Source organism: Prunus mume, linkage group LG8, assembly GCF_029339155.1.
Source record: "Prunus mume cultivar Tortuosa linkage group LG8, ASM2933915v1, whole genome shotgun sequence".
Lineage (NCBI taxonomy): Eukaryota > Viridiplantae > Streptophyta > Magnoliopsida > Rosales > Rosaceae > Prunus > Prunus mume.
In genome coordinates, this window is record NC_142705.1 from 45,001 (window position 1) to 70,000 (window position 25,000).

The following is a 25,000-nucleotide window of genomic DNA, read 5'->3' on the forward strand; positions in this document are numbered from 1 at the left end:
TTCTATATCTCCCCAAAATCACCCCCCCCCACTAAAAATCCTTTTTGTTGGGTCGTATTATTATAATGAATTCTTTGAGAATTTGTAATAAATCCTTTCTTTAGTAAATTTTATAAAATTATTAAATTTATAAGACAAGAACAAGATAATAACTAATAATACGAATAATATAAAGGGTGGATTATCATACATATATTTCATGTAGAAACATGTAGAAAGATTTATAGGTCCATTTATTTACATATTTATTGGATTTTATTAATTAATATATATTTATTAAAACATATACTTATATACTCCCTATTAAGTATATATACTCACTTAGGTATACTTAGTATAATATAACAATTATATATAAATTATAATATATCTTTATAACAATATAAGGATAAGGTTAAAATATTAATCTAAAACAATAAATATAACAATAAATAACAGGTACAAATATTAAATCGAGGTACCCATTCTATGATAACTCTCAACAGCTTCCCCTCAATTTTTGTGCCTTTAGTGGGCTTAGTATTTCCGGCAATTGCAATGGCTTCTTTATCTCTTTATGTTCAAAAAAACAAGATTTTTTAGATACAATAAGGACGAATCTTTTTTTTTTTTTCAAGACTTACTTGGATCATAACACGGATATCTATTTAGTAGAATATGGTATAACATGTGGCTTCCTTCGGGCATAAGCTCTTATGTATGTATAAACATGATATTATGGGTAAATGAATTATAACTATTTTCAAATGGATCGGGATCGGGGAGAATTTCTGAAATGTAAAGTCAATATATATATGTATTCGGAAATCATGTGAAAGGGATGTTACTATTTTAGTTTGGATCTAAGAAATTCGATGAATTACCCCTAAACGTTCACATCATAATAGTGCTGGTTGATGAGAGTTACTTCGGAAACAAAAAAAGTAAAATAAAATTTATTTTTGTTATTCTCCCAATTCCAATAAAATGCAACTAGGTCTAGTTATAGTATGAGTTGGCGATCAGAACGTATATGGATAGAACTTATAGCGGGGTCTCGAAAAACAAGTAATTTCTGCTGGGCCTTTATTCTTTTTTTAGGTTCATTAGGGTTTTTATTGGTTGGAACGTCCAGTTATTTTGGTAGGAATTTTATATCTTTATTTCCTTCTCAGCAAATAATTTTTTTTCCACAAGGGATCGTGATGTCTTTCTATGGGATCGCAGGTCTTTTTATTAGCTCTTATTTGTGGTGCACAATTTCGTGGAATGTAGGTAGTGGTTATGATCGATTCGATATAAAAGAGGGCGTAGTGTGTATTTTTCGTTGGGGATTTCCTGGAAAAAATCGTCGCATATTCCTCCGATTCCTTATGAAAGACATTCAGTCCATCAGAATAGAAATTAAAGAAGGTATTTATGCTCGTCGTGTCCTTTATATGGAAATCAAAGGCCAGGGGGCCATTCCCTTGACTCGTACTGATGAGAATTTGACTCCACGAGAAATTGAGCAAAAAGCTGCTGAATTGGCCTATTTCTTGCGTGTACCAATTGAAGTATTTTGAAAAAAGGAACTGAAGAATGAATACTTTGCAAGAGAGAAAAAACTCAAGAATCCTCGCTTTTTTATATAGCATAACTTGACTGAAGTTTCTTCAGAACGCTTATTCGAGCCAAAGCAAACGTTACGAAATAATTCTAAAACAAAATAGTTTGTGTCCACAACCCTTTTTATGCGTATGTAAACCCACTTAACTCAATTCAGTAACAAATCTAAATACTAGATTCATCATATATTAAAACAAAACATTTCATAATAAATCATAATATAATAAAGTAAAGAATTTTTTTTTTAGAAATATTTGATATTTTGATAGAACGGGAGTTCTTTCGTCTCGCAATCCGACTACTATTAATTTGAAGTGGGCTTTTTCTTATTCTATTTCTGTATTCTTTCTAAATTCAAGGACTAACCACTGTACTGAATCACAAAAAAAAATCGGAAATAGATTCATGGGCTCGATAACTTGTAATAGAACTTATGCTTGATAGAAATATTAGTATCGTATAGAGTCGACGAACGAGGTGCGTTCAGTAAAAATTAAAAAATTCACAGACGAAAAAATGGCAAAAAAGAAAGTATTAATTTCCCTTCTATATCTTGCGTCTATAGTATTTTTGCCTTGGTGGATCTCTCTCTCATTTAATAAAAGTCTGGAATCTTGGGTTACTAATTGGTGGAATACTAGGCAATCCGAAATCTTTTTGAATGATATTCAAGAAAAGAGTATTCTAAAAAAATTCATAGACTTAGAGGAACTCCTACGTTTGGACGAAATGTTAAAGGAATACCCGGAAGCACATTTACAAAAGCCTCGCATCGAAATCTACAAAGAAACGATCCAATTGATCAAGATGCACAATGAGGATCGCACGCATACAATTTTACACTTCTCGACAAATATAATATGTTTCGTTATTCTAAGTGGTTATTCTATTATAGGTAATGAAGAACTTGTTATTCTTAACTCTTGGGTTCAAGAATTCCTATATAACTTAAGCGACACAATAAAAGCTTTTTCTATTCTTTTATTAACTGATTTATGTATAGGATTCCATTCGCCCCACGGTTGGGAACTAATGATTGGCTCTGTCTACAAAGATTTTGGATTTGCTCATAATGATCAAATTATATCCGGTCTTGTTTCTACTTTTCCAGTCATTTTAGATACAATTTTTAAATATTGGATCTTTCGTTATTTAAATCGTGTATCTCCTTCACTTGTAGTGATTTATCATTCAATGAATGACTGAAAAATGATCGAACGATCCAATTATAATATTTGTTACTTTGTGGATAAGCAAAACATTCAAAATTGTACTTATTCTTTCTACCCATCCAAGGGATTCCTCCAATATTCCAGTAAAATTATTTATATTTAAGTAAATAGCAAAATTATAGATAGGGAACTATACTAGCGACCTGCCTAATTTTATTGTATAAATTTTCGGGATCAATGATTGGACCATGCAAACTAAAAATACCTTTTCTTGGATAAAGAAAGAGATTACTCGATACATTTCCGTATCGCTCATGATATATATAATAACTCAGGCACCCCTTTCAAATGCATATCCCATTTTTGCACAGCAGGGTTATGAAAATCCACGAGAAGCGACTGGCCGTATTGTATGTGCCAATTGCCATTTAGCTAATAAACCCGTGGATATCGAGGTTCCACAAGCGGTACTTCCTGATACTGTATTTGAAGCAGTTGTTCGAATTCCTTATGATCTGCAACTGAAACAAGTTCTTGCTAATGGTAAAAAAGGAGCTTTGAATGTAGGGGCTGTTCTTATTTTACCCGAGGGGTTTGAATTAGCCCCTCCCGATCGTATTTTGCCCGAGATTAAAGAAAAGATAGGAAATCTGTCTTTTCAGAGCTATCGCCCCACTAAAAAAAATATTCTTGTGATAGGTCCTGTTCCTGGTCAGAAATATAGTGAAATCACCTTTCCTATTCTTTCCCCGGACCCCGCTACTAAGAAAGATGTTCACTTCTTAAAATATCCCATATACGTAGGCGGGAACAGGGGAAGGGGTCAGATTTATCCCGACGGGAGCAAGAGTAACAATAATGTTTATAATGCTACAGCAGCAGGTATAGTAAGCAAAATCATACGAAAAGAAAAAGGGGGGTACGAAATAACCATAGCAGGTGCATCGGATGGACGTCAAGTGGTTGATATTATCCCTCCAGGACCGGAACTTCTTGTTTCAGAGGGCGAATCCATCCAACTTGATCAACCATTAACGAGTAATCCTAATGTGGGTGGATTTGGTCAGGGGGATGCGGAAATAGTACTTCAAGATCCATTACGTGTCCAGGGTCTTTTGCTATTCTTGGCATCTGTTATTTTGGCACAAATCTTTTTGGTTCTTAAAAAGAAACAGTTTGAGAAGGTTCAATTGTCCGAAATGAATTTCTAGATCCGCGGATTTATCAACATCAAGCTCTAAAAATAAACAAATTTTTGTTGGCAATTATGTTATGTAATTATGTATAATCAAAAAATTTTTGCTTGTTTATATTCTTTCTTCTACCGGATTTCGGGAATTACTTATACCGCATTACTGGTCATAGTATATTGTGAAGAAGACTATTTGATTTTACTTAACTCTTATTTATCTTTTGTTTTTTCAATCCAAATTCAAACGGTATGATATAGAACGAATCAATAGTTTTATATTTGAATAGAATCAAAACAAAAGATAAATAAGCGGAGAATATAAACCAAAGTATAAATGAGAGGAACAAAGGATTTTAGGGGGGATTGTTCGTCTACTAGTCCTTGACACAAGAAACGGAATTTTCCACAACCCTTTCTTGTGTCGAATTAATAATGATTCTCGATCCCGCTCGTAAAAAATTTCTATTTTTAGTTTAAATTTTTTTATAGGTTTATCATAATCTTTTTTAGATTTATTACGTAAATAGTGGTAGTGGACAAACAAAAATAAATATAGGTAAGTTTATTGAGCAAATATAACTTCTTCAATTTCAAAAAAAAAAAATTTTAACTTTTATTAGATTAAATATTTGTTAGATTAAATAGAGTAAGGTTCTATGCTATTAGTATAGTATGCTATTAGTATAGAAAGGGTTTGCATGATATCTGATCGATAGAAATATATAGTATATATAATTGTGAGTCATCCAAAAAGAGTAAATAGAGTGATTCCTTCTTCGTTTTAAGTATTGACAGATACTATTGAGTAACAGATGTCCTGAATCCCTTAACGAAGTTAATTTTTCAAAAACATTATCAGAAAAAGTGGAGGTTTTTGAAACATCTATAAAAAAAAATATTATGATTATTAAGAACTCAACGGGACCTACCCCCTCTTTCCTTGTCTGATTCGAGGGGGATCCCGTTGAGTTCTTATGCTTTCATGTCTACAACTCAGTTCATCCGATTATTACAAGGATGAACCTAATCCAGAATAGGAACCATAAAAGAAAATACCGATTAAACCGATCACAAGAATACCCGCTACAGTACCTATTATCCAAAGAGGAATCCTTCCAGTAGTATCGGCCATTTGTCCTACTTTCCTCCACATTTTATCAAGTGGTCATGCTCGAGACATAAACAGCCATAGATAATTATGAGATGATATCTTTCCGAATGGGATAAGAGAATTCTTATATTCTTTTTTTTAATTAAAGAAATAATTGGAAAATAAAACAGCAAGTACAAAAATGAGTAATAACCCCCAGTAGAGACTGGTACGATTCAATTCAACACTTTGTTCGTTCGGGTTTGATTGTGTCGTAGCTCTATGATTCGGATTAGGTTTATCGTTGGATGAACTGCATTGCTGATATTGACCCTAAAAAAAAAACGGTAGGTACAGCTAGTCCGTGAACAGCCAACCATCGCACTGTAAAAATTGGATAGGTTCTATCTATAGTCATTGGGGCCTCCTAAAAAGATCTACTAAATTCATCGAGTTGTTCCAAAGGATCAAAACGGCCAGTTATTAATGGAATTCCTTGTCGGCTTTCTGTAAAATACTCGTTTGGACGAGGGCTTCCAAATACATCGTAAGCTAAACCCGTGCTGACGAATAACCAACCCGCAATAAATAAGGAAGGTATAGTAATGCTATGAATGACCCAGTATCGAATACTGGTAATAATATCAGCAAAAGAACGTTCTCCTGTGCTTCCAGACATGTTGAGCTCCGCATATTCTTGTACAGTCAGGGGGGGGGGGTCGATTCCGTAAAAGATGAAATCAGTAAATGGAAATTAACTGAAATAAAATCTTTGTGAGATCGTCAATATTGTACCAAGGGTGTCTTTAGAGTATACCGAATCAGTATAGCTATCCTTCTTCTGACACAGCAATGCAATTTCACAATCAGTATCGAAATGAAGTGTTAGATAATTTCTTTCTTCTTTTCTTGTTGCTTGTCGATGTAGAATTTTGTACCATTTAATAGAAAATTCCTCAAATTCCTGTAGTATAAGGGTTTTCTTCATTATTGACTTCGGACTAGAAACTGAAGATCAGGTAAAATGTGAATCCGACGGGTTGGTTTCCAATAATTTATGAAGGAGATTGTCATATTCTCACGATTCAATTAGATGTTACATCTAAAAATATCCTTTTTGTGGTTGTATAAGATGTTTTTTGTTGGAATCCTTTTTTTTAGGAATCGGTTAGCCGCCCAGTAACAAGTAACAATAGTAGTTCAATAAAAGAAAGAGAACAACGAATAAATAAAAAAATAATCAATATTCGTGATGCACGCATTATTGTATTAGATATTAGACCCAAACAAAGGAAAAAGGGGGGTCCTTCTTGACCTAATTACAAGGGTGGGCTTTCTAATATGGAAAGAAAAAATGTAAAACCTAGTTTCGATTGATCTTATCATGCGATACTTTTTTTCTTTTCAATCGCAAGATTATGTGAATGAACTACTACTGAGTTCACTTTAAAGTAAAAAAATAAAGTGCATTACAAGGGCACTTGTAGTTCGAAAAAAAAAAAAAAAATGTATTCGATATTTCGATACAATAAAAAACGATCAAAATGATTTTCCAATTTTATTCCACAGTGATTAGTGATTCAAAGAAAGCTTAATTTTGTGAATAAAGTTATAAAAAAAAGTTCTTATTATTACTTTATTTATAATTTTAATTTAAATATTCTATATATATATACATGTATTAGTTATATGCATATATTAGTTTAGTCAACTCCAGAGTTGACCGATGAATCTGTTGATTCAAAAGTGCGACATGGGTAAATGTCACAAATGATGAATCGATTTCTTACTTATGTTACTCTATTTTTGTTAGTATCGTCTATAATAATAGATGAATCAAACATTTTCAATTGAATTTATTCTTTCAATTGGTTGGTATTTTTGCTTATCCTCGTATCTTTCAAAAATTGAAACTTAGGGAAGTGCTTTATAAACATATGTATAAAAAGAACATATTTCATTTAGCCTTTTCATGCCTACTATAACTAGTTATTTTGGTTTTCTACTAGCAGCTTTGACTATCACCTCAGCTCTATTTATCGGTCTGAGCAAGATACGACTTATTTGAAATTAATTAAATGAACATGAACAATTCATAAAAAAAATCTTTCTATGGCAGTTCATATCTTCTACAGTTACTTAACGTATCAATTTCCAATTCTTGGTCATTGAGATTTATAGTCAATACAGATTAATATTTAAGGATAAATATTACCTCCCCTTTCCCCTTTCAAACAAATTGAAATGATTGAAGTTTTTCTATTTGGAATCGTCTTAGGTCTAATTCCTATTACTTTGGCCGGATTATTCGTAACTGCATATTTACAATACAGACGTGGTGATCAGTTGGACCTTTGATTAATTAACATCTCTTTTTTGATTGACCTCCTACTTCCTTTAATCCACGGGAGGTCAAATTTAGATTGCTGTTCAATTATTTAAGTGTAATTTTCGACCTAACGCGATTAACAAGAACACAGAATCACGCTCTGTAGGATTTGAACCTACGACATCGGGTTTTGGAGACCCACGTTCTACCGAACTGAACTAAGAGCGCCTTATTATCATTATCACAATAAAGATTTTGTGACCCCAATTCATCTTGCATATATATCATAAAATTAAAGATTTATTATGTATGTCCAATTTATCTCAATTGATCCCTCGTTACTGCTCATAGGATAAGTAATAGGTAGGGATGACAGGATTTGAACCCGTGACATTTTGTACCCAAAACAAACGCGCTACCAAGCTGCGCTACATCCCTTTCAATTGGTCTACAGTGTCATTGTAGAGAATCCCTGTCTTGTTTTCCACATCTTTACTTCCTCCATTGATATACAAAAATTCTCTTTTCATTTCTTCTTTTTGGTCTCATATATCATATAACAAACATATAATATATTAAAAGACTTATATTATATAAAGTATGAAATAAATATGAAACCTACCATAAAAAATTAATATTTTTAGTAATTTCAGGTAGAAATATCTATTTTGTACATTTTAATTTTAATTAGGGACTCCGCGTACAAATACAGGCGGTCAGTCATTAACTACATATACACATCTGGTCATATATGTATTACCATTATGTATTACAAATTACAATAAAATTACAATAACGAATAAAGAAAGAGGAGTTTTTAAAATGCGAGATCTAAAAACATATCTCTCCGTGGCACCGGTAGTAAGTGCTTTATGGTTCGGGTCTTTGGCAGGTTTATTGATAGAGATCAATCGTTTTTTTCCGGATGCGTTGATATTCCCCTTTTTTTCATTTTAGTTATTGATATGAGAAGGGGGAAGAAGATTAGAGATACAATCAAATCTCTGTAACTAATCCCTACCCTTGCCTTCTTTTTTTCTTTGTTTTTTTTTTTAGAATAAGTTATTCTAAAAAAAAAACAAAGAAAAAGCGGTTTCGCCCTCAGTGAAACTATGAACTCGGGCCCAGGCTCAAATTAAATTAATATTAATAATAGAGTGGAAATAAAAATGTGATGGTTGGGGCAACAATATCATACAAGATACTTAACTGAAAATACTGTACGGCAATTCTTAATTATAAATATAGTTAGAAATCATTATATTACTTATTATTACTATATTGATTGCAACGAAATCTTTCTTTTATAATTTGATTTCGAGTTACCTGCTTCTATTTTTTTTTTTTTTTTTGTCCTTTATTCTTCCTTGCTTCGGATCGGAAAATTAAAGAATTGAGTGAATCATAAACCAAAGGAGGTTCATGGCCAAGGGTAAAGATGTCCGAGTAACCGTTATTTTGGAATGTACCAGTTGTCTTCGAAATCATGTTAATAAGGAATCAAGGGGCATTTCCAGATATATTACTCAAAAGAATCGACACAATACGCCCGGTCGATTGGAATTGAGAAAATTCTGTCCCTGTTGTTACAAACATACGATTCATGGGGAGATAAAGAAATAGATCGAACCGACCGCTCGTGTGTCAGTCTTCCAAGGAAGATGAAAAATTACATATTATATATAACATATATTTATTTAAATATAAACAAACCCAATCCTATTTCGATCGGATCAAACATGATGTAGAATTAAGAAATAGGATTGGGATTTTCAGGATAAGGAATAAACAAACCATGGATAAATCCAAGCGAATCCTTCTTAAATCCAAGCGATCTTTTCGTAGGCGTTTGCCTCCGATCCAATCGGGGGATCGAATTGATTATAGAAACATGAGTTTAATTAGTCGATTTATTAGCGAACAAGGAAAAATATTATCTAGACGGGTAAATAGGTTGACCTTAAAACAACAACGATTAATTACTATTGCTATAAAACAAGCTCGTATTTTATCTCTGTTACCTTTTCTTAATAATGAGAAACAATTTGAAAGAAGCGAGTCAACTCGTAAGAAAAAAAAAAAAATTGGAGAAGAATAAATATTTTTTATTGAACGTGTTTCTTCATTTTGATGACTTTATCATATTTTATCATACTAATTTCTACTCTACCTTCCCAGAGTTCATTCTCCAGGGAACTCCATTTAAACTATTCCAACGGATTCCTTCCAATCTCTTTATTTTATGATCTCATTGGAAATCATATAAAGACAACTCTTATTTAATATAGCTATTTGTGCAAGTATTTTACGATTAAGAAGCAACTGTCTCTTGTACAGATTGTGTATTAATTTGCTATAACTAAAGTATACTTTATTCTCGCGAATTACTGCATTTATCCGAGTGATCCACAAACGACGAAAATCTCTCTTTTGTCTACCTCTATCCCGATGAGCCGAAACCAAGGCTCTTATTTTCTGTTGAGTAATAGTACGAGTAAGTCTTGAATGAGCCCCTCGAAAGGTTGATGCAAATAAACGGATTTTTGTTCTACGTCTTCGAGCTATATACCCTCGTTTAATTCTGGTCATTGAATAAATGAAACTTTGATGAATAACTAATCGATTTCCTTTCTTTCAGTTATTCTCTTCCCGTGTCCTAGTCTATTAATAACAAAACGGATTCTTCCAATGTATAAAATAAAAATTCCAATGGCTTTTGCTATTATAACCTTCCCGACCACGATTTTTTCTTTTTTTCTAGGCATTTCACCTATAAAAAAAATTGTATTGATACTAGAAAAACACATAGTAAATAAAAAAGTAATAAATATAAATGGATATAGTGGGTTCCATCGTTTCTATGGTTACTTCTTAAACGGTGAGGTCTTCTCTATACACCGGAGCCCTTCTTTCTTTCATTTAATCAATGTTATTGTTAACTTGTACAGTTCAAACTCTTTGGCTCTACCCAAAATTATCCAGTACTAGGTCTTTCACAACGAGATCCACTTATACAGTAACGGTATTTAATTATGAAGATTAGCTGGGTAGCTGACCCTGTTAGTCCGTTCTTGCAAGAGTAAGGCAAAATTTTTCTGCTTTTTAAAATAGGATTTCCCCTGCTTAATGGATACCATTTGCTATCAATGGAGAATTCTTTCTCATCTTAAATTTAAAATTTTTAAATTGAGGTGATTGGATTTGCACCAACGGAAACCATACATTTGATACCATAATAGAAGGATAGATCTTTTTTATTTTTAGATATTGACTGGAGTTCTTCCATTCTATCCTATTCACTGGTACTGATCGTTGATACTGGATCAATTGTTTTCTTTCTTTTGTCCTAGCCCATGATCTGAACGAGTCGCACATACACCCTAGTACATGTTCCTCGTCGTTGAGGACATCCCCCAAGAGCGGGGGATTTCGTGACATTTCTGATTGGCTGTCTTGTGTTTCTAATAAGTTGTTTAATAGTTGGCATGTTGAATCATATACATAATGGGCTGGTTTAGATCGATCTTAACCGGATGCTTATGAATTATTTTATTTCTATATTAATAGATTAATGAGATTAATTAATAGAATATTAAATAATAGAATATTAAATCCGGTAAGAAGATAAAATCTCAAATAACGAATTCGTGTGAAATCCTTGTTATTTTTTCTTTTTTATTCAGTCGCTACAAGATCAACAATTCCATGAGCTTGGGCTTCTATTGCTGACATAAAAACATCTCTTTCCATGTCTTCGGATACAACCCATAAGGGTTTGCCTGTCCTTTGTGCATAAACCCTTGCGAGGGTTTCGCGCAGCTTCAGTAGTTCTTCCGCTTCCAAGATAAATTCTCCCGTCTGTGCCTCATAAAAAGAGGCAGCAGGTTGGTGGATCATTACCCTGATGATATAACATAATAAATGTTTATTCTATCTCGCATAATGAAAGGTGAAGAGATAAAGAATAATAATAAAAAAAGATATAATTGAACAACCGTACAGGCATCTTCTTTTGCGCATTGCATACGGCTCTATAATGGAATTCACTTTTTTTTTTACCTTACTTACACTTACATGGAAAAAATTTAAAATAAATAAATATAGGGTCTATCAGACTCAGGTTGGTAAATGATCCAATAACCACCCTTCTTTTTGGAGTAGTTCAAAAATACTATGATGGCTCCGTTGCTTTATATATTTATTTCGTTTGTTATTTAGCAATCCCAAAGTTTCTTTTTTTTTTTTTTTCAAATAAAAAAACAATGTTTTTTTATTTTCATATTTTTTCATAACATAAATATTGTTAAGATTAAGAGCTCCCGGTGTGAAAACAAAAAAGTTTGTGACGCTGAAATAGGACTCCCGATAGGTCGTATAAAATAGGAAATGCCTTTTATCTCATACTACTCTTTCGATACATAATTTAAGGGTAAAAAAAAAATTCTTATATCGAATTCGAAGTGCCATGCTATTATTACTTAATATTTATATTTCATATAGCGCGAAGGCATAGTCTTCTTTTTTCTCTCAAATCAAATAAAAAACTCATTGGCGCCAAGCGTGAGGGAATGCTAGACGTTTGGTAATTTCTCCTCCGACCAGAATAAAAGATCCCATTGAAGCGGCTAATCCCATGCATATTGTCTGTATATCTGGTCGCACAAATTGCATAGTATCATAAATAGCCACTCCGGGTATTACCCATCCGCCAGGAGAGTTTATAAACAAATAAAGATCTTTGGTATCATCCTCTATACTGAGATATACCATAAGACCAATAAGTTGATTCGAGATCTCGCTATCAACCCCTTGTCCTAAAAAAAGTAATCTTTCTCGATAAAGTCGGTTGATTGGGATAAAGTTGTATCCCTTAGAAACCGTACATGCACCTTTTGATGCATACGGTTCAACAAAAATCACGAAAAAAAAGAATCAATGTGTAAATGTAGATTCTAGCACTTTTTTTTCATAACAGGCTTTTAACTTATAAAAAGGGGCTTTTCTTTCATTTTTCAAGAAGGGTGGTTTTTAGCCTGTTTTGTTTATCTATAAAAAAAATTTACTAAACTTATCTAACTAACTTCTCGTTGATGTATTGTTTCATCGAGATACAATCTAAATCGCGATGTAATTTTCTTGTTCCTGAATGGGCTTCTTCAATTTTTTTTAGGTTTATGCTCTACTCCGAGTAAAGATACGCCCGATTTGGATTTGCACATATAGGACAAATGCCCCAATACCACGTCCTTTTGCTACGGCTTCCTTTTTTTTTTTTTCAATTTATTTCATGTCTTACAACAAATATTCACCGCATTCATCATATTACTCGATTGATTAACAGTTTGAGATCACTTCTATTTATAAAGAAATAGAATATGATATAAATAGTAATCATAAATATATTTATTACCCATTGGTTTTTTTCTAAACGGAGCCTGGATACTTCATTTTATTGGCCTAACCAAGCCAACCATAAATTATTCTAATTGATAATATTAATCTGTATACCCTCCCGAAAAAATAGATGCACTTCACGCTCCAAATTTTTGATAATTCAATCAATCTTTCTTGGGCGAAAGGGAGGATATCTCGATCGGGGAAGAGAACGGGGAAATACCATATGACCCAATATATCTGACAAGTCGCACTATACGTCAATCCACAATGCATCTTCCTCTCCGGGACTTCGAAAAGGTACTCTCGGAACACCAATAGGCATTAAATAAAAGAAAATTAAGTACTATATCTCACTTTGATGTGAAAGCGTAACAATGGGTTTATTGTCCTAATAATATTGGCCTTTTATCATATTTTATCCATAGATTGATAAAGTTCATAAAAAAAGATAAAGAAGACAAAATGAATAAAGGAAAATTCTTACAAATAAGTCCTTTGGATGATGAACAAATATATATATATGCATTCACTCATATAAAATGGTATCAACTCCCCTACCATTGCGTATTGGTACTTATCGGGTGTAGAATAGATCTGCTTCTTTTTGTTCCTACGAACAAAATAGTTTCATTATTACTAAAAGTAATTATTACGAAAAGAATCAAACAAATACAAATATTAATCCTTTCCCCAAGATAATCCACGGTCCACAGCATATTTTTTTCCAATGCAATAAAGTTACATTGTGTCTATTTTTCGTTGATAAAGGGGGTATTTCCATGGGTTTGCCTTGGTATCGTGTTCATACCGTTGTATTGAATGATCCCGGCCGTTTGATTGCTGTCCATATAATGCATACGGCTCTGGTTGCTGGTTGGGCCGGTTCGATGGCTCTATACGAATTAGCAGTTTTTGATCCTTCTGATCCTGTTCTTGATCCAATGTGGAGACAGGGTATGTTCGTTATACCTTTCATGACTCGTTTAGGAATAACCAATTCATGGGGCGGTTGGAGTATCACAGGGGGTACTGTAACGAATCCAGGTATTTGGAGTTACGAAGGTGTGGCCGGAGCACATATTGTGTTTTCTGGCTTGTGCTTTTTGGCAGCTATCTGGCATTGGGTGTATTGGGATCTAGAAATATTTACTGATGAACGTACAGGAAAACCCTCTTTGGATTTGCCTAAGATCTTTGGAATTCATTTATTTCTATCCGGGGTGGCTTGCTTTGGTTTTGGTGCATTTCATGTAACAGGGTTGTATGGTCCTGGGATATGGGTGTCCGATCCTTATGGACTAACAGGAAGGGTACAATCCGTAAATCCAGCGTGGGGTGTGGAGGGTTTTGATCCTTTTGTTCCGGGAGGAATAGCCTCTCATCATATTGCAGCAGGGACATTGGGCATATTGGCGGGTCTATTCCATCTTAGTGTCCGTCCACCTCAACGCCTATACAAAGGATTACGTATGGGAAATATTGAAACTGTCCTTTCCAGTAGTATTGCTGCTGTCTTTTTTGCAGCTTTTGTAGTTGCCGGAACTATGTGGTATGGTTCAGCAACTACCCCGATTGAATTGTTTGGTCCCACTCGTTATCAATGGGATCAAGGATACTTCCAACAAGAAATATATCGCAGAATCGGTGCTGGGTTAGCTGAAAATCAAAGTTTATCTGAAGCTTGGTCTAAAATTCCTGAAAAACTGGCTTTTTATGATTACATCGGCAATAATCCGGCAAAGGGGGGGTTATTCAGAGCGGGCTCAATGGACAACGGGGATGGAATAGCTGTTGGGTGGTTAGGACATCCTATCTTTAGAGATAAAGAGGGGCGCGAACTTTTTGTACGTCGTATGCCTACTTTTTTTGAAACATTTCCGGTTGTTTTGGTAGACGGAGACGGAATTGTTAGAGCCGATGTTCCTTTTAGAAGGGCAGAATCAAAATATAGTGTCGAACAAGTAGGTGTAACTGTCGAGTTCTATGGCGGCGAACTCAACGGAGTCAGTTATAGTGATCCCGCTACTGTGAAAAAATATGCTAGACGCGCTCAATTGGGTGAAATTTTTGAATTAGATCGTGCTACTTTGAAATCCGATGGTGTTTTTCGTAGCAGTCCAAGGGGTTGGTTTACTTTTGGGCATGCTTCGTTTGCTTTGCTCTTCTTCTTCGGACACATTTGGCATGGCGCTAGAACCTTGTTTAGAGATGTTTTTGCTGGTATTGATCCAGATTTAGATGCTCAAGTGGAATTTGGAGCATTCCAAAAACTCGGAGATCCAACTACAAGAAGACAAGTAGTTTGATACAATATTGCTTTGTTACTTGTTACTTTTCATTTTTATTTTGTGATTTGATATAGGGTACCGGATAAATCTTGATTTGAATCACTGCCTTTTCTTTGACTTTTGACTCTTGTTCTTTTTTTATCCGGGAGACGATCCCCAATAAACAGGTATGGAAGCTATAATTGTAAACCACGATCAAATCTATGGAAGCATTGGTTTATACATTCCTTTTAGTCTCAACTCTAGGAATAATTTTTTTCGCTATCTTTTTTCGAGAACCGCCTAAAGTTCCAACTAAAAAGGTGAAATGATTTTTCATTATCTCAATTGAAAGTAATGATCCTCCCAATATTGGGAGGATCATTACTTCAACTAGTCCCCGTGTTCCTCGAATGGATCTCTTAGTTGTTGAGAGGGTTGCCCAAAAGCAGTATATAAGGCGTACCCAGTAAAACTTACAAGTAAACCGGATAAAAAGATGGCAACTAGGGTTGCTGTTTCCATTATTATATAGTTTTAAGACATTATATAGTTTTAAGACCACAATGGATCTATGATAAGATCATTTATTTACAACGGAATGGTATACAAAGTCAACAGATCTTACTGAATATAAAATATTATGGCTACACAAACCGTTGAGGGTAGTTCTAGATCTGGCCGCCCCAAACGAACTAATGCAGGGAGTTTATTGAAACCATTGAATTCAGAATATGGTAAAGTAGCTCCTGGGTGGGGAACTACTCCTTTGATGGGTCTCGCAATGGCTCTATTTGCGATATTCCTATCGATTATTTTGGAGATTTATAATTCTTCCATTTTACTGGATGGAATTTCAATGAATTAGATTCACAAGAACCATTAACTGGCTTTTTCAATACAAAAGGAAGCGTTTAGGTTTATGATTTTTATCCCATTCTATTTTGGTAGTTCGACCGTGGAATTTCTTTGTTTCTGTATTTCCGGAATATGAGTGTGTGACTTGGTATAATTGATCCTATGGATAGTACAGAGAATGGGTCTGTCATCTTGATAGAGATGGTTTTACTTCGTCGGATATTCATTCTAGTATCTGGAGCACGGAATATATATATGAAATAGATTACAAAGTATTAGAACTATGATTCATACTTAATAGTTAGACCTCGTGGCCGGACTTCGAAATTTTTTTTTTTTTTTTTTCAAACTAAACTTTCGTTTAGGCTTATTTTGATCAAAGGACAAAGGTTTCTTTGGATTTTTAGTCATTATATCTATTCATTGAATAAGTGATGATCCAACGGTTCTTACTCAGGGAATTTTGGGACTTAGTTTGAAAGGGTTTTATTGAATCATCGTGGTTCTAGTATGAATCTGAGGTTTTAATCAATTAATAGGGTCTTAACAAGATAATTCCTATCAATAATAAAGAAAACAGCAGTAAAGCCGCACTACACATAAATAACAACAAATAAAATAGGTAAATAGAAGATTCAAGAGGCCTATAACGATCAATATATAGACGAATGAGCCGACTTGATTTTTTGGCATTATAACCACAAAGAGGAGTTTTCGGATTTTTATTCTTTCGTATCTTCAGAAAAAATGAATCATAGAATTAAGAAATTTAAAACTTTCTATTACACACATCCGTTAGAACTAGTATTTGTGTGTTTCTGTTTGAGCCGTATGAGATGAAATTTTCATATACGGTTCTCCGGGGGGGAGTCTCCGTGATTTACCTATCTCAATAAAATCTATGATTGGTTCGAAGAACGTCTTGAGATTCAGGCAATTGCCGATGATATAACTAGTAAATATGTTCCTCCTCACGTCAACATATTTTATTGTCTAGGAGGAATTACGCTTACTTGTTTTTTAGTACAAGTAGCTACAGGGTTTGCTATGACTTTTTATTATCGTCCGACCGTTACAGAGGCTTTTGCTTCTGTTCAATATATAATGACTGAAGCTAATTTTGGTTGGTTAATCCGATCGGTTCATCGATGGTCGGCAAGTATGATGGTCCTAATGATGATCCTGCACGTATTTCGTGTGTATCTAACCGGTGGCTTTAAAAAACCTCGCGAATTGACTTGGGTTACAGGTGTGGTTTTGGGTGTATTGACCGCATCTTTTGGTGTAACTGGTTATTCCTTACCTCGGGACCAAATTGGTTATTGGGCAGTAAAAATTGTAACAGGCGTACCAGACGCTATTCCTGTAATAGGCTCGCCCCTGGTAGAGTTATTACGCGGAAGTGCTAGTGTGGGACAATCCACTTTGACTCGTTTTTATAGTTTACACACTTTTGTATTACCTCTTCTTACTGCCGTATTTATGTTAATGCACTTCCCAATGATACGTAAGCAAGGTATTTCTGGTCCTTTATAAAGAATATATACCATCTGTAATCAATCATTTATCACTTGGGGTAGGAACAATAGTATTTCATTGCTACAAATATGGATTATTGAAAAGAATAAGACATGTATTGGGATATTTCTCTTCAACTCTACAAAAATGTATTATTTTTTTGACACTCATAGTTGAAGCGAATTTTCCGAAGATAAAATGGATTATGGGAGTGTGTGACTTGAACTATTGATCGGGCCTTGCAGATGTATGCCCTTATCTATCTGCCACATTTTAATTCACAACAAAAAATGTGTCTTTGTTCCAACCACCGCGTAAGCCCCATACAGAAGATAGGCCGGTTCGTTTGAAGAGAATCTTTTCTATGATCAGACCCGATCATGTCGTGTATGATATGAACAGGCTCCGTAAGATCCGATCCAGTAGAATAAGTGATTGGCATAATCCGGATTATGTTTTATATATTTCACTTACTAAATAGTATAGAAATGTATTCATTTCCTCTGCATTGACTCGATTTATGATACTATCGGAGTGAAACAAGGGATCTAAAGAAGAACAGAGGCTAGACTATATTAGTAACAAGTAAATCCTTTGCTTTGTATGTAAAAAGTCTCGATATTTTAGGGGATAAAGGCCAATTGCAAGATATAAGACGACCCATAAAGCATTTGATCATGATCAATTTTGTAAGCCTACTTGGGTATTGAGCATTTATCTGTAAGAACTGAATTCCTTGCAATGGGTAGTTGTTGCAACTTCGAAAAAGGGAATCCTTTTTCTTACATCGAATCATTCATATATGTGTGGATTATGAGTGGATATGGATAACATAGCGATTTTATTTTTTATATGGATCCATTAGATTCGTCTGATTCGTGCTCGAGCTGGATGATGAAAAATTATCATGTCCGGTTCTTTCGGGGGATGGAAATAAAATAATTCACCTATCCTAATAACAAAAAAACCTGACTTGAATGATCCTGTGTTAAGAGCTAAATTGGCTAAAGGGATGGGTCATAATTATTACGGAGAGCCCGCATGGCCAAACGATCTTTTATATATTTTTCCAGTAGTAATTTTAGGCACTATTGCATGTAATGTAGGCTTAGCGGTTCTAGAACCATCCATGATTGGTGAACCCGCGGATCCGTTTGCAACTCCTTTGGAAATATTGCCTGAGTGGTATTTCTTTCCCGTATTTCAAATACTTCGTACAGTGCCAAATAAGTTATTGGGTGTTCTTTTAATGGTTTCAGTACCTGCGGGATTATTAACAGTACCCTTTTTGGAGAATGTTAATAAATTCCAAAATCCATTTCGTCGTCCCGTAGCGACAACCGTCTTTTTGATTGGTACTGCAGTAGCCCTTTGGTTGGGTATTGGAGCAACACTACCTATTGATAAGTCCTTAACTTTAGGTCTTTTTTAAATTGATTCGATTGTGAAATAAAAAAAAATATATTACCACGTGTGTATCTAGGGAATAGTCGCTTCAAAGTGAATTTTCCCTAGATACATCTATTCAATTTAATTTTGGACCTATTCCGAATATATTAATTGTGCTAAAGATTCAAAACTCATTTTTATCTTTTTATACAAAAACTTTAGAAAAAAAAATTAAATAACCCATTAAAATTTATTCGAAATGCTTTTATATTTCTATTTATATTTCTAGAATGTTCAATATATGTTTTACATCTTCTATGCGAAAATGTTTAATTTTCATAAGATCTTCTTGACTGTTATTCAAAAGATCTAATAATGTATGTATATTGGACCTTTTGAGGCAATTATAGACCCTGGGGAACAATTCTGATTGGTCAATAAAAATATATTGCAATGCGATTTCTTTTTTATTTTTCCTTTGTTTAGCCAATCTACCATGAAAAGTAAAAAGGGGCAAAGTAACTTTGTGTTGATTGTTTTCTAACTGTAAGTTTTCTTCTTCTGCATGTAAAAAAGGAATAAATAAATCAATCAAATTCCGGGAGGCGTCATGAAGTGCTTCTTTAGGAGTTAAACTTCCATTTGTCCATATTTCGAGAAAAAGTATCTCCTGTTTTTCATTCCCATTCACATAAGAATGAATGCTATGATTCGCATTTCGAACAGGCATGAATACAGCATCTATAGGATAACTTCCGTCTTGAAAGTTATTTGGCGTTTTTATACGATATCCGCGATTCCTCTCGATTTGTAATTCAATACACAAATTAATTGGTTCCGTTAGGTTAGCTATATGCTGTGTATTATCAACGATTTCCACAGAAGGTGGTAAGATAATGTCTTGAGCAGTTACATATCCAGGACCCTTGATACAAATAGACGCGTTACGAGTTCCATATAGATTACTTCTCAATACAATTTCTTTCAAATTCATTAAAATTTCATGTACGGATTCTTGAATACCTATTATGGTAGAATATTCATGTGGTATTTTCTCAGATTTTGCGCGTGTGATACATGTTCCTTCTATTTCTCCGAGCAAAGCTCTTCGCATCGCAATTCCTATTGTATCTGCTTGACCTTTCATAAGTGGGGCCAGAATAAAGCGTCCATAATAAAGACGCTTACTGTCTGCTCTTGATTCAACACACTTCCACTGTAGTGTCCGAGTAGATACTGTTACTTTCTCTCGAACCATAGTATATTATTTGATCAAATCATTGAATTATTTATTTCTCTTGAAATCTCTTCAATGTTTATTTTTACACACGCCTTTTTTTAGGGGGCCTACAGCCATTATGTGGCATAGGGGTTACATCGCGTATGAAACTTAATAGTATACCACTTCTACGAATAGCTCTTAATGCCGCATCTCTTCCGAGACCCGGGCCTTTTATCATGACTTCTGCTCGTTGCATACCTTGATCCACTACTGTCCTAATAGCATTTCCTGCTGCGGTTTGAGCGGCAAATGGTGTACCTCTTCTTGTACCCTTGAATCCACAAGCCCCGGCGGAGGACCAAGAAATTACTCGACCCCGTACATCTGTAACAGTCACAATCGTATTATTGAAACTTGCTTGAACATGAATAACTCCCTTTGGTACTCTACGCGCATTCTTACGTGAACCAATACGTCTATTTCTACGTGAACCAATTTTTGGTATAGGTTTTGCCATATTTTATCATCTCATAAATATAAGTCAGAGATATATGGATATATCCATTTCATGTCAAAACGTATCCTTATTTTTTTTACTTATTTATTTGTACATCTGTACATCGGTTACTTTTGATTTCGAGAGTCTTTTTTGCTTTAGAAAGATTAGCCTTGTCTTTGTTTATGTCTCGGGTTGGAACAAATTACTATAATTCGTCCCCGCCTACGGATCAATCGACATTTTTCACAAATTTTACGAACAGAGGCCCTTATTTTCATATTTGTCATTCCCTTTCTTACTATTTATTGGAAGAAAATAAGTTTCTTGAAATTTTTAACTTCGAATTGTATCCCCACGAAAGAATGTTGAAATTGAAAAAACCACCGAATCATTCGAGTCTTTGCTTTGGAGTCTATAAACTATACGTCCTTTGGTTGAAATAAGGACTTACCTCAATTTTTATTCTATTTCTTGGTAGTATACGTATAAAACAACGTCGAATCCTTTCCGAAACAAAAACCAGAATCATATTTTCATTATCTCAAATCTAAACGAACCCGGAAGATACATACCATTGGTAAGTTGTTCAGTAATTAAACCCTCATGAATCTTTTTTTGTTTCATTCCAGGTAAAACCGCTTTGAAGTATCAACTAATGTAAGAGGGGTAATATTATAAAGTTGTCCTTTCTCTTTTTTCACAAATATGAAAGTTCTTCGTATAATTCGTCTATCAGAAAGATTACCATATATAACACAAAATTTCTCCGCCGATTCCTTCTATTCGAGCCCTTCGGTCTGTCATTATACCTCGAGAAGTAGAAAGAATTACAATCCCCATTCCGCCTAAAATTCTAGGAATTTTTTGATAGTTAGAATATATTCGTAAACCGGGTCGACTGATCCGTTTTAAATTTAAAACAGTTCTATACGATCCTTTTCTATTTCTTCTATGTCGTAGTGTTAAAACCAAAAAATATTTATTGCTTTCCTGATGTTTTCTCACGTTTTCAATAAAACCTTCTTGTAAAAGGATTTTAACAATATTTTCAGTGATGTTAGTAGATGGTATTCGAACTGTTCTTTTTTTATTCATGTCAGCATTTCGTATAGCGGTTATTATGTCAGCAATAGTGTCTTTACTCATGATAAACTAAGATTTTTGTTGCCCCCAAATTTTGATATAATCAACATGCTCTTTTTCTTTTTTTATTTATCTTTATTTCTGAATTATTAAAGGTATATACGTGATATATAAACAATCTACTAATTAATCGGTTTCATTCAAATACCAAATACTATAACTATATTACGGCCTTCCCTTATAATACTTCGGGTGCTAATGAAACTATTTTAGTGAAATTTAACTGTCTTAATTCCCGGGCGATCGCGCCAAAAATTCGGGTTCCTTTAGGATTTCCTTCTTGATCAATAACAACTGCAGCATTGTCATCATATCGTATTATCATACCGTTGTCGCGTTTGAGTTCTTTACAAGTACGTACAATTACAGCTCGGATTACTTCTGATCTTTCTAGAGGTGTATTTGGTACGGCTTCCTTGATTACAGCAACAATAACGTCACCAATATGAGCATATCGTCGATTACTAGCTCCTATGATTCGAATACACATCAATTCTCGGGCTCCGCTGTTATCCGCTACATTTAAATGGGTTTGAGGTTGAATCATATCGTTTTTTTATCGATTTTTTTTGTTTTCAATGCAAGGGTCTAAATAAAAAAAAAAAAGAAATATTATTTGTTCAAAACAAAAAACCTGCAATTTTTTTTTCATACAAAAGACCCCTTTCCTTTGTTTCTACATCCCTATCCCGAAAGAATGAATTGAGTTCGTATAGGCATTTTGGATGCCGCTATTGAAATTGCCCTTCTGGCTATATTTTCTGCTACTCCGCTCATTTCATAAAGTATTCTACCGGGTTTAACAACAGCTACCCAATATTCGGGAGATCCTTTCCCCGAACCCATACGTGTTTCTGTAGGTCTTACTGTAACGGGTTTGTCTGGAAATATGCGTACCCATATTTTTCCACCGCGGCGTGCGTTTCGTGTCATTGCTCGCCGCCCTGCTTCTATTTGTCTAGATGTGATCCAAGCGGGTTCAAGCGCTTGAAGAGCATATCTACCGAAGCAAATACGATTGCCTCGATAAGATATTCCTTTCATTCTTCCTCTATGTTGTTTACGGAATCTGGTTCTTTTGGGGTTATAGTTGATGGTTGTTTATCAATTCCATCCATCTCTACTACAGAACTGGACATGAGAGTTTCTTCTCATCCAGCTCCTCGCGAATTAAACAATTAAAAAATAATATACACGGTGAATAATATACGGAATCGTGGTATTCTTTTAAATTTTATCTAATCTATATCTATATCTATTATAAATTTAAAATTTTTTGTGTTTTAATATATAATTAAACATGTCTTCTATTTATAGATAATGTCGTTTTTATATAACGTTATCGTTATAATGAATCTTTATTTTCTTTTTCCTTTGTATTATCATATCGAATCGACTAAAATTTAGAAATAAAAAAAAATTCGCGGGCGAATATTTACTCTTTCAACATTCAATTGTAAGATTAGTCTATGACATGACCTCTCAGAATAAATGAATAGGTTTCTGGTTCGTTCCGCCATCCTACCCAATGAATCATTAGGATTCGTTTTCAATAGAATCTTATGCATTCACAGGTTCTGTCGTCCCCACCACTTCTCGATTAATGGTTAGGTCTGAATTCTACAACGGAGCCCTTAATGAAATTTATTAATGAATGAAATTTTTTCTTGAGTCAACCTTCTCAGTCTTTATTGGCTCAGGGCTCTTGATTTTTTCTTCTATGCACCGATTTGTCTAATTATGGATCAATCAGTATTGATGCTTTATTACATTCCCTTTATATGAGATGACTCATAGACCTTACATATTGGAATTATATATCATTGATATTTCTTTTCCTATCTTTCTCTCACCCTTCCATTTATCTGTATACTTTTATTGCTTTACAACTCATAATCAGATTGGTTTTTCTTTTGTGTTTATGCAAAAAAGATTTCAGTTGCTACAATGATATGACTCATATATCATATCTTGACTGGTTCCTTATATCCAGATAATGCGAAGCGATGAGTTGATTATTAGTTCTATAGTTATCAGTTCGTACTACGGGCCCGTCGATTTTGTTGAATCCTATAATCCTAAAAAAACCAACGAGTCACACACTAAGCATAGCAATTATATCAAACGATTAATCGAATTTTTATTCAACCTTATAGAATTGTTCATTTTTTTTTTTATTTAACAGAAAAGGAATGAAAGAGTTTGCCTTTTTTGTTTTATCACCAGATAGAACTAAATACAAGTAAAGTAAGTTCTTATTATTCCTCGTCTACAAATATCCAAATTTTGATGCCTAATACCCCATAGATAGTTCGAACTGCGTAGGCACAATAATCAATTTTAGCTCGAATGGTTTGTAGAGGAACCCTACCTTCTCTGATCCATTCAACACGTGCAATTTCTTTTCCGTCGATACGCCCTGCAATTTGTACTTGAATTCCTTTTGTACCTGCCTGTTCAGTTAATTCAATAGCTTTTTTCATTGCTTTGCGAAATGAAACTCTATTCTTTAATTGTCCGGCTATAAATTCTGCAAGAATATTGGGGTGCCCATAGGGGTTTGAAATTCTTCTAATAGCAATGTTGAGTTTTCGGTTTACACAATTGAGTTCTTTTTGTACATTCATCTGTAATTCTTCGATTCTTCTAGTCCTGTCTTCTATTAATAACTTGGGGAATCCCATATAGATTATGACCTGAATCAAATCGATTCTTTTTTGAATCTCTATACGTGCAATTCCCTCGACATTAGAGGATATTTTCATATTCTTTTGTACATAATTTTTGATACAATCTCGTATTTTTTGATCTTCTTGTAGATCCTCTGAATAATTTTTTGGTTGCGCAAACCAAAGAGAATGATGACCTTGGGTTCCACCAAGTCTGAAACCAAGCGGATTTATTTTTTGTCCCATAATCCCCCACTACTATATATATCGTGAAACGTCATATCTGTTTGTATTTTTTTTTTATACATTCGGTTTTTTTTAAGCATAACATAATATAGCGTATTTGTATTTTTTATAATATAGAATATTATTCCTTTAAATATTCCTCAGCTCTAATTTATAGCTTTTAGTTTTAGCTATTTCTTCCTCTTCATCTAAAGATATATCTTTCAATACAATAGTTATATGACAAGTGGATCTTTTTATTGGATAACTACGTCCTCGAGCTCGAGGCTTTAATTTTTTCACAGTCGTGCCCTCGTTGACTTCGGCTTTACTAATGATTAAACTTGTTTTGTTGAAACCCTTATTGTGAGTAGCATTTGCTGCTGCAGAATAAACCAATTTTAAAATGGCATAACATGCTCGATAAGGCATGAGTTCTAGTA

The 25,000-nt window shown here is 34.1% G+C and overlaps 4 protein-coding genes, 2 non-coding genes and 1 pseudogene across 6 annotated transcripts in view; 1 reads left to right on the forward strand and 6 right to left on the reverse strand.

Moving 5' to 3' along the window:
* Positions 1–2,118, forward strand: part of LOC148914423 (acetyl-coenzyme A carboxylase carboxyl transferase subunit beta, chloroplastic-like) — a 3,807-nt gene extending 1,689 nt beyond the window's left edge. The window contains 1 exon segment of the mRNA XM_089042636.1: positions 1–2,118. This exon segment is cut by the window's left edge and continues 873 nt beyond it. The gene's annotated coding sequence lies outside the window, so the exon portion shown is untranslated.
* A 3,065-nt stretch (positions 2,119–5,183) lies between these two features.
* On the reverse strand, positions 5,184–6,029 carry LOC148914424 (uncharacterized; annotated as a pseudogene).
* A 1,495-nt stretch (positions 6,030–7,524) lies between these two features.
* On the reverse strand, positions 7,525–7,598 carry TRNAW-CCA (transfer RNA tryptophan (anticodon CCA)). The gene has a single exon. It is a non-coding gene; the product is annotated as a tRNA-Trp (tRNA).
* A 136-nt stretch (positions 7,599–7,734) lies between these two features.
* Positions 7,735–7,808, reverse strand: TRNAP-UGG (transfer RNA proline (anticodon UGG)). Its single transcript has one exon. It is a non-coding gene; the product is annotated as a tRNA-Pro (tRNA).
* A 3,220-nt stretch (positions 7,809–11,028) lies between these two features.
* On the reverse strand, positions 11,029–13,161 carry LOC148914428 (ATP-dependent Clp protease proteolytic subunit). Its single transcript, XM_089042559.1, has 3 exons — positions 13,019–13,161; positions 11,926–12,219; positions 11,029–11,271 (listed from the first exon to the last, which is right to left on the reverse strand). The coding sequence occupies exons 1-3, from the start codon at positions 13,087–13,089 to the stop codon at positions 11,046–11,048; spliced, it is 591 nt and encodes a 196-aa protein (XP_088898685.1). The 5' UTR covers positions 13,090–13,161; the 3' UTR covers positions 11,029–11,045.
* LOC148914427 (DNA-directed RNA polymerase subunit alpha) lies at positions 11,029–20,057 on the reverse strand. The gene is made up of 2 exons (XM_089042554.1): positions 15,423–20,057; positions 11,029–15,377 (listed from the first exon to the last, which is right to left on the reverse strand). The coding sequence occupies exon 1, from the start codon at positions 20,055–20,057 to the stop codon at positions 19,077–19,079; it is 981 nt and encodes a 326-aa protein (XP_088898680.1). The 3' UTR covers positions 11,029–15,377; positions 15,423–19,076.
* A 2,963-nt stretch (positions 20,058–23,020) lies between these two features.
* The window catches only part of LOC107881998 (large ribosomal subunit protein uL2cz/uL2cy), a 4,030-nt gene continuing 2,050 nt past the window's right edge, over positions 23,021–25,000 (reverse strand). Inside the window, exon 2 of the mRNA XM_089042558.1 lies at positions 23,021–25,000. This exon is cut by the window's right edge and continues 1,018 nt beyond it. The gene's annotated coding sequence lies outside the window, so the exon portion shown is untranslated.